The sequence below is a fragment of the Nicotiana sylvestris genome, chromosome 10, assembly GCF_000393655.2.
Source record: "Nicotiana sylvestris chromosome 10, ASM39365v2, whole genome shotgun sequence".
Classification (NCBI taxonomy): Eukaryota; Viridiplantae; Streptophyta; class Magnoliopsida; order Solanales; family Solanaceae; genus Nicotiana; species Nicotiana sylvestris.
Genome location: NC_091066.1, coordinates 76364756 through 76375359, shown reverse-complemented (window position 1 = coordinate 76375359; position 10604 = coordinate 76364756). Strand labels below are relative to the sequence as shown.

Genomic DNA, 10604 nt, shown 5'->3' with positions numbered 1-10604 from the left:
ATTCAAAGTAATCTTTCATAGTATTATTGCATGTTGTTGGTATGCACCGTTTCCCTGCTTGGTGTTGTTTCTGCTACAGTCAAATATGTTCCCATCTTTATGATTTTATTCACAATATTATTAATGCTCTCTGTTTTTTAATCAATTTTCAGGGTAATATTTTTGAATCTACATGCAAGGTCGATGGTTTTAAAAAAGGCTTAAAATCCTCAAAGTTGATATATAAACATGACAACATCTCCTTGTGTAGTTCAAAGACATTGAAAATGGTTGCTTTGAGTGCTTAAATTGTTTTGATTCACTTTTTAAAAATCCTCTTAAAAGCAAGACATCTTCGTTAAATAAAATGGCATGTTTGTCATAGAGCATTTTGTCTCTGTTGCTCCATTTTTACATATCCTTGGCTTCTCTCAAAAGGGGTATACGTATCACTATAGAAGAAGAAAAAAATGAAGGAGGAGAAGGAGGAGGAGAAAGAGAGTTGAAATTGTTTAAAAAGTTGGTACATGTTAAAAATTTAAAAAAATATATATAGGTTAAATGTGTCATTTTTTCTTTGTTTAATGGCCTTGGGGCCGATTGGGCTGTATTGGTAGGGTTTGGGCTTGAGTGTTATTTCGGGTACAGGCTGCTCTTTTAGGGTTCATTTGTTCAGAATTTTTGGCGGGCTATTAGATGGTAATTCTAATGGGCTATATTATAGTGAAAAAGAAAGAACATTTAGACCTTATCTTGGCCGAATTTTTTGGTCTTTTTCAATCTTCAAATTAATTCTTTTGAACTTCTTTGTATTAAAACTTAAATTTATATACATGTACGATAAAATAATATTAAGTAGATATTAATAAAAGTTAAAATAATAACAATAATAATTGAGGTAATACTATTAACAATAACGACAATAACAACTATTACAATAATAATAATAAATAATAGAAATAATAAAGTAGTACGTACTAACATAGTAGTAATAATAATAATAATAAATATAATAGTAAATGAAAAATAGTATTGAAAAATAAAGTATTTGATGTATTAATAACTTAGAAGCCCAAGGAAATTAATGAGGGACAAAATTGGGTATCAATACCATGCAGTTAATAAATATGATCAATGAATAACCTGGTAATGTCACTAGGTGAGTAGGGTTGAGACAATCCTATAAAATGTGCATACTTAGTGAATCTATTCACCACCACCCAAATAATTGATTTCCCTATTAATTTAGGCAAACCTTTCACAAAATCCATACTTATGCTAATCCAAGCTGTTTCAGGTACCTTAAGTGGTTGAACTAGCCCAGGAAAAATATCATCATCATACTTATGCCTCTGGCATATGTCACATGTTTTCATTATTTCTTTCACTTCCTCCCTCGTCCCTTTCCAGTGGAAAAGAGAGGCTATTCTTCTGTATGTGTTCTCAATGCCACACTGCCCTCCAATTGGCGAGGTGTTCCACAATTGTATGATCTCCTTCCTAAGTTGCTTGTTAGGTCCCAGCCCCAACTTGACATTCTTCCTCAACTATTCATGAATAAATGAGTACCCCTTCTCATTGGTTCCCTTCGCCTTTAGGGATTCAATCAATGCAATTAAATCAGTGTCCACTTCCAAGCTTTTCATAATCATCTCAAGTAGTTTAGTCCTTACAGTGGACAAGAACATATCAGTAAATTCTACAATAGGTAGCCTAGAAAGAGCATCTACTACTTTGTCCTCCTTCCCCTTTTCGTATTCGATTTCAAAATCATATTGCATCAATTTAGTCATCCACTTCAATTGACTTCCAGTGTTCAGGTTTTGCTCCTAGAACTTAAGTGCCTTTTGATCTGTTTTAACTACAGAAGGCCTCACAGTTAAGTATTGAGATCACTTATTGACGGCCATAACTAAGGCTAGCAGTTTCATGTCATATTGTAACGATCCGATAGGTCGTTTAAAGTACTAACCTCTATTAGCTTTATTTGATATTTCTTGATTTGTGTGCGTGGTCCATATCATTTTTCGAAAAATTTTTACGTAAAATTTGAAGAAAATATGGTTTTTCGCTACTACAAAAAGGCTTTTAATGGCAATTATTTAGCGACAATAAACTAATTACCATTAATTTATTCACTAAGCTAAACTATTACCGATAAATATTGAACAGCCCGGAAAAACTACTTTTTAGGGGCAACCAGATAAAAATGGCCTGCAAAAAAATCAATTTTATTTTTTTTATCTTCCCTCCAAAAGTAAATCCTATATTTTCATTTTCCTCTTTCTCTAACTCATTCCGCCTAGGGCTTCTCTCTCAAATACTAGGAGTAATCAATCTTTTATTGTTGTTCTCCCGTTATCTATCCAGTCGAGAGAGACTTCTTGCCACTTCAAAGAAAACCAAGGATTACCCTTTTAATTTTCCATGAATTTGATGATCTATGTCTTTGGAGGAACTACAGTTTGAAGGTAATCGGTTGAGTAAGTGCCAATTAAGGGGAAATCTATTTGTATGAAGATCAAAGTATGCCTTTTATTTACATACTTTTAATTTCTTTTCGCAGATGAATGGGTATCTAACTTCCTCATGCTCTTTGTTGCTGACGCTTGCTTCGGCTTGCATCTATCTGTATATAAAATCGCCGTCCATTGGAGTAAATAACTTTTCCTCATTCTTTATTATTGCGGAATATCGTGAGTTAACTAGCACACAATCACACACAAAACAAATAGAGAAGAAAAATCTGTTAGGACCCGGTGGCACTAAACACTACTGCACAGCGGAATAAAATAAATGATCAACGAAACCAAAAATAAATGACACAATATTTAACGTGGTTCACCTAAAACGTTTAGGCTACGTCCACAAATCCGACACCAACTTCCACTAAAACATTTAGCAGGCATACAAAGAGAGACTTCCCCAATAATTTGGAGGTACAACAATTCCTGAGCTCTACCCAAAATAGTGGCGCACACAAAAGTGTTTCCCGAAAAATACCCGACTAGTATTTCTACTCACTATTTTGTCACTCCCCTGTTAGGAAACATTCCTAAAGGAACTATATCTCTCTCCCTCTCAAACTCTTTCTTCTTGAGTTTTGATATATATTTTTTTTGGTGTGTTATACAATGAAATGGAAGGGGGTATTTATAGTTTTGAGATAGGGACCAAAAGTGCAAATCTCACCTACCAAGAAGGATCAATTTGCAATATTCTCATCTCACCTACCACTCATTGCATCATTGCTTATCTCACTAAGGAGAGTTGCATCATTGCTTACCTCTCCCATACATCACCATAATTGTTGGAAAAACTAACAATTCTCCCCCTTCCAACTATATGGTGGATCCACTATCCCTGCAGCTTCTCTACAGAACTCAAACTTCCCTTTCGGTAAAGTCTTGGTCAACATGTCCGATCCATTTTCGTCTGTATGGATCTTTTCAAGCCGCAACATCCTCTTCTCCAACACATCCCTGATCCAATTATATCTCACATCAATATGTTTGGATCTGGAATGGAATGAGGCATTCTTCGCAAGGTGGATAGCACTTTGACTATCACAAAATAACTGATAACCGTCTTGCGAAAATCCAAGTTCAGTTAAGAACTTCTTCATCCATATCAATTCTTTGCAAGCCTCCGTTGCTGCGATGAATTCAGCTTCAGTAGTTGATAATGCAACACATTTTTGCAACTTTGATTGCCATGACACAGCTCCCCCTGAAAAGTTAATCAAGTATCCTGAAGTTGATTTTCTAGAATCAACATCTCCGGCCATATCTGCATCAGTATAGCCAACCAACACAGGGTTGTCTTCTCCAAAACATAAGCATAGTTTGGAGGTTCCTCGAAGATACCTGAGAATCCACTTAACAGCATCCCAATGTTCCTTTCCTGGATTAGAAAGAAATCTACTTACCACTCCTACAGCGTGAGCGATATCTGGCCGTGTACAAACCATGGCATACATCAAACTTCCTACTGCTGAAGCATATGGAATCCGCTCCATCTTTCTTCTCTCATCATCTGTTGACGGGCTTTGCTTGGTGCTCAATCTAAAGTGGTTAGCAAGAGGACAGCTAACTGCTTTAGTTTTCTCCATGTTGAACCGTTGAAGTACCTTCTCGATGTACTTCTCCTGAGACAACCATAACTTCTTGGCTTCTCGGTCTCGCATAATCCTCATCCCAAGGATCTGTTTTGCTGGCCCCAAGTCTTTCATGGCGAAGAACTTGCTTAGCTGTTCTTTTAAGCTATTAATTCTGGAAACATTCCGGCCAACAATCAACATATCATCCACATAGAGCAATAGGATGATGAAATCATCGTCAGAAAACTTCTGAGCGAACACACAATGGTCTGAAGTTGTCTTCTTGTAGCCGTGTTGCCCCATCACCGACTCGAACTTCTTGTACCACTGCCTTGGTGCCTGTTTTAAGCCATAGAGGCTTTTCCTCAATCTACAAACGCAGTCCTCTTTCCCCTTTTGCTGGAAACCGTCTGGTTGCTCCATGTATATCTCCTCTTCCAAATCACCATGTAGGAAGGCGGTTTTTACATCCATCTGCTCAACCTCCAGGTTGAGGCTTGCTGCTAATCCCAGCACCGTGCGTATTGAGGTCATTTTCACAACTGGTGAGAATATTTCATCAAAGTCAATGCCTTTCCTTTGATTGAAACCTTTGACGACCAATCTTGCTTTGAATCTCGGAAGGGAATTGTGTTCATCATGCTTCATCTTGAACACCCACTTATTCTTCAAAGCTCTCTTGCCTTTCGGCAACTTCACCAGCTCAAACGTCTTGTTCTCATGCAAGGATTTCATCTCGTCTTGCATGGCTTCTATCCACTTCTCCTTATGTTCATCATCAATAGCTTCTTCAAAGCTGTCGGGTTCTCCCCCGTCAGTGAGTAACACATACTCATGTGGAGAATATCTGGTAGACTGTTGCACAACTCTTCCAGATCTTGTGTGATAAGGAGGGTTATTGAGGATTGGTGGTTGAGGTTGATCCTCCTCGTCTGCATCATCATCACCATTGTCCTCGTTACCTTCAGTATCTGCTGGTTCATCTTCATTAGGAAGATCAGGGGCTTCAGGTTGATTATCCTGAACATCATCTCCAACTTGTCTCGGCACCACTGTTGGAGGCAACTCAAACTCAGCAGAATCATCAGTGGACTTCTCTACTTTGTCAATGTCTTCAATTGTTTGGTCCTCAACGAACACGACATCTCGACTCCTGACGAGCTTCTTCTGCACCGGATCATAGAACTTATAGCCAAGCATGTCTTGACCATAGCCGATGAATACACACTCCCTTGTCTTGACATCAAGTTTGCTCCTTTCATCTTTCGGAACATGGACATAGGCTTTGCAGCCAAATACCCGTAATTGATCATAAGAGATATCTCTTCCTGACCAAATCTTTTCTGGAGCCTCGTACTGAAGAGGGACACAGGGTGAATGGTTCAGCACATAGGCTGCTGTAACTAGAGCTTCACCCCAGAAAGCCTTTGGTAACTTTGAATGAGAGAGTAAACATCTGGTTCTCTCGATCAAAGTTCTGTTCATCCTCTCAGCCAAGCCATTCAACTGGGGAGTTTTAGGAGGTGTGAACTGATGTCGAATACCATGCTCTTTACAGTAAGCATCAAATTGACCCTGGTATTCACCGCCATTGTCTGTCCGGATGCACTTCAACTTCTTACCAGTCTCTCTTTCCACCAAGGTCAGAAACTGTTTGAAAACTTGAAACACTTGATCCTTGGTCTTCAGCGTGTATACCCATGTCTTTCGTGAATGATCATCAATAAAGGTCACGAAATATCGGGCACCACCGAGGGACTTCTTGAAAGGTCCACATACATCTGAGTGTACCAGATCCAACACATTTTGCCTTCTGGAAGGAGGGAATCTTTTGAACGAAACTCTGTTTTGTTTCCCAGCTAAACAGTCAGCACACTTCTTCAACTGGATCTGGTTTAGACCTGGTAAGGCGTTCTTCTTTACCAAACGCGCCATTGACTTCTCACTCATGTGGCCAAGACGTCTATGCCACAACTTGATATTGCTATCATTCTCCGCAACATTTATAACTTGTTGGGAGATGCTCGCCTGGGTCACGTACAACTTTGACTGCTTCGTGCCCCGCGCCACCACCAATGAGCCCTTCGTGAGCTTCCATTGGCCATTATGGAAGGTATTGCAGTAACCTTCCTCATCGAGCTTGTCTACGGAGATCAGATTCAGGCGCATATCTGGAACATGCCTGACATCTCTTAAAAGTAGCTTCATCCCATTCATGGTCTCTAGGCAAACATCACCTTTGCCTACAACTGTTGAGAAATTGGCATTTCCCATCTTTACACGACCAAAGTCTCCAGGTGTGTAAGATGAGAAGAGTTCTCTCCGTGGCGTCGCATGAATGGTAGCCCCACTATCAATCACCCAGGTCATCTCTTGGGTTGTCAGATTGATAATGTCGTCATCGTAGACAACGTTGAACTCACCAAAGGAGTTCGTTTCATCATCACTGCTTTCTTCGGGCTTCACCTTTTTGCCTTTGTTCTTCTTCTGGTCATTCTGGAACTGTCGGCAAAATCTTTTGATATGCCCCTTCTTTTTGCAGTAATGGCACTCAACATTTGCAAATTTGTTGGATTTACCTCTGCTCTTATCTCTGTTACTCTGGCTCTTATTTTGACTTCTCCCCCTGGTCGTAACAGCCAACACCTCTGACTGTGAAGAAGATGTTCCTTGTGATCGGCGTCTCATTTCTTCATTCAGAATGCCACTCTTGACTGTCTCCATGTTTACCACACCGTTGGGTGCAGAATTGGTGATTGAAACCTTCAAGGTTTCCCATGACTCTGGGAGTGTTGCCAGCACCATAAGAGCAAGTACCTCGTCATCGAACTTTATGCCCATTCCCGACAACTGGTCGACAATCCCTTGTATTTCATTAAGGTGATCTGCCACAGTTGTCCCTTCTACATATTTTACTTGCATTAATTTTGTCAAGTAAAATAATTTGTTGTTACCTGTTTTAGAGGCATACAACTCTTCGAGCTTGTCCCATAACGACCTTGCATGTGTCACACCAGAAATGTGGTTGTACACATTGTCTTCAACAAATTGCCGTATGTAGCCGCACACTTGGTTGTGCTCAAATTCCCAGTCCTCGTCTGACTTATCTTCAGGTTTCTGAGAACTGAACACCGGCAGGTGCATCTTTGTCACGAACAGGAGATCCTTCATCTTGTTTCTCCATAAGTGATAATTTGTGCCATTCAGGTTGACCATCTTGCTTGTCCTCGCCTCCATTTAGATCAGAATTTGACAGACTTCTGCAATCTAAAAAAAATTCCGACGGTGAATAGTAACCGTGGATATGAATAGTGCCCGTATGGATGAATAGTACTCGTACGTATGAATAGTACTCTAACCAAAGCTCTGATACCACTTGTTAGGACCCGGTGGCACTAAACACTACTGCACAGCGGAATAAAATAAATGATCAACGAAACCAAAAATAAATGACACAATATTTAACGTGGTTCACCTAAAACGTTTAGGCTACGTCCACAAATCCGACACCAACTTCCACTAAAACATTTAGCAGGCATACAAAGAGAGACTTCCCCAATAATTTGGAGGTACAACAATTCCTGAGCTCTACCCAAAATAGTGGCGCACACAAAAGTGTTTCCCGAAAAATACCCGACTAGTATTTCTACTCACTATTTTGTCACTCCCCTGTTAGGAAACATTCCTAAAGGAACTATATCTCTCTCCCTCTCAAACTCTTTCTTCTTGAGTTTTGATATATATTTTTTTGGTGTGTTATACAATGAAATGGAAGGGGGTATTTATAGTTTTGAGATAGGGACCAAAAGTGCAAATCTCACCTACCAAGAAGGATCAATTTGCAATATTCCCATCTCACCTACCACTCATTGCATCATTTCTTATCTCACTAAGGAGAGTTGCATCATTGCTTACCTCTCCCATACATCACCATAATTGTTGGAAAAACTAACAAAATCAACACAAGGATTTAATGAGGTTCGGCCAAGCCTAATCCTCGGGGCAAAAGCAGAGAGAGTTCTCCACTATGAATGAGAAAAGAAGCTAAAATACAATCTGTAGAATCCCCAACTACAACCCCTATATATAGATCCCAAAAGGTCTCAAACATATATGAGAAAGGTTTCCCAATTTGACAAGGACTATAGATTTTCCTTTTCCAAATCTATTAGGACAATAGATTTTCCTAAACCTATAGGGATTATGGGTTTCCTAAAAAATACAAGGAAATAATTCAAGCCACAAATAACAAATATTCCCCTTGGCTTGAATTCTCTTCATCAACAGGAACAACGTCTCTCTACCTTGCCCTCAGCCCTTGCAAGGGCTCTATCCATTTTCGCACGCATCAACCAAGTCTAGGAAACACCTAAACTTGTTAAGAGACTCAATCTCTTTACTCATAGCACTAATCCGTCGATTTGGTTCTATACTCGGAATAGCTTCTTGATAGCTATAACACTCAAACGCATCAACGGTCTCTGCAACTGCAAAAGCAAATCCCACTGGATTCGTATATCCAAGAAGATTCTCATCAACTACGTTTGCAAACCTTTGCGGTCGGTTGATCACTCTCTTCTCCCTGCCTGTTGCAATGCTATATGGTTGTTGTTGCGCAGGTGCATCAACATTATCGTCTTGATCAATATTTTGCACCTCCTCCACTTCCTCTACTTTAGAGCTATTGGGCTGAGCTAGTGGAGATTCAATTTCTAGCTCTATGCGGTCACTGACACCACGATCTATTTCTGTTATTGCCTTCTCCCTCTGACAGTCCAGTGAGGCAGATTCATTGAATGTTACATCCCTACTGATAATTAGCCCTGGAGTCTTTTGATCTGTGCACCACAACTTATAACCTTTCACTCCAGTTGCATACCCTAGAAATATGCACTTCTTTGCCCTCGGCTCAAGTTTTCCATCCCTCACATGAGCATAAGCAGGACAACCAAATATCCTTAAATTTGAATAATCAGCAGGCAAACCGGACCATACCTCAAAAGGAGTTTTGAACTCAATAGCTGTGGATGGAGATCTATTGACCAAATAACAAGCTGTATTGATTGCTTCAGCCCAAAAATCTTTGCTAACACATGAGTGTGAAAGCATGTTTTGTGCCCTATCACAAAGCGTTCTATTCATACGTTCTGCAATACCATTTTGTTGTGGTGTTCCGACACAAGTGCGGTGTCTCACTATGCCCTCCCTGCTGCAGAAATTATCGAACTCAGAATTGCAAAATTCCAACCCATTGTTAGTTTGAAGACGCTTAACTTTTCTTTCTGTCTGCCTCTCAACCATCGTCTTTCATTTAACAACTGTCGAAAATGCCTCATCTTTTGTTTTCAGAAAATACACCCACACCATCCTTGAGTAATCATCAATCAAAGTCATAGAATACCTGACACCACTCTTGGAGGGAACTCTGTTTGGACCCCACAAGTCAGAGTGTATATAATCTAACTTGTCTCTGGTCTTGTGTTCGGCCTTCTTGATGAACTTTATCCTTGTTTGTTTACCAAACACACAATGCTCACAAAAATTCAAAGCTTGGTTTTTGTACCCATTCAGCAAATTCTGCTTACTCAACAAAGACAATTCATTATCACTCATATGGCCAAGTCGCAAGTTCCACAACTGAGACTGATTCAGATCACTTTTCCCAGAAGCTACAACAATTTCCCCTTCAACTATACTGGCCTGAAGATGATACAATTTAGAATGTAGTTTACCCTTCATGAGTACCATGGAGCCTTTACACACTTTAAGTATTCCATTCTCGGAGTGAAATTTATACCCTTGATCATCCAAAGTCGAAAGAGAAATCAAATTTCTCTTTACCCGAGGAACATGCCAACACTCAATGTTTCTGATGATTCCGTCGAACATTCTCAATTTGATATTACCAACCCCCTCTACTGGTAATGGATTATCATCTCCCATATAGACAGCCCCACTCATTTGTTTGTAAGTTGCAAATCAATTCTTGTGTGGACTCATGTGGAAAGTAGCACCAGAATCAAGAACCCAAGAATTTTGCCCATGACTAGAACTCACAGCACAAACTTCCCCTATATAATCACTATCATCAGAATTATTGTCAGTGTCAACAATATTTGCCGAATTATCTATTTTCTGCTTCCCTCTTTTCTTCTTCAGCTTAGGACAATCTCTCTTGTAGTGACCTTGTTCCCCGCACTCATAACAGTTTTGCTTCCTTGCTCTAGACTTTGATCTTGTGGTTGACTTTTTCCTGTTAAAGTCCTTTTGTTGTGTTCTTCCTCTAATCACAAGACCTTCGCCCTCAATTCTGTTGTCTGGAAAGCTCTTTTTCAACTCTTTAGATTTTAGTGCATTACTAACATCTTCCAGTGAAATGCTATCTTTCCCATATAACAATGTATCGGCAAAAGTATCATAAGACTGTGGTAAAGAACATAACACAATCAAGGCCTGATCCTCACTCTCAATTTTGATATCCACATTCTTCAGGTCCATTATAATTGAATTAAACTCATCAAGGTGA

The 10604-nt window shown here is 39.6% G+C and overlaps 1 protein-coding gene across 1 annotated transcript; it reads right to left on the bottom strand.

Moving 5' to 3' along the window:
* Window positions 1-9385: 9385 nt before the first annotated feature.
* On the bottom strand, window positions 9386-10039 carry LOC138879555 (uncharacterized mitochondrial protein AtMg00300-like). The gene has a single exon (XM_070159170.1). It carries the CDS (start codon window positions 10037-10039, stop codon window positions 9386-9388), a length of 654 nt encoding a protein of 217 aa, XP_070015271.1.
* Between the last annotated feature and the right edge of the window lie 565 nt (window positions 10040-10604).

Bases quoted from the DNA above. Each gene is read 5' to 3' on its own strand.
- LOC138879555 (XM_070159170.1), bottom strand. From the start codon at position 10,039: ATGAGTGGGGCTGTCTATATGGGAGATGATAATCCATTACCAGTAGAG.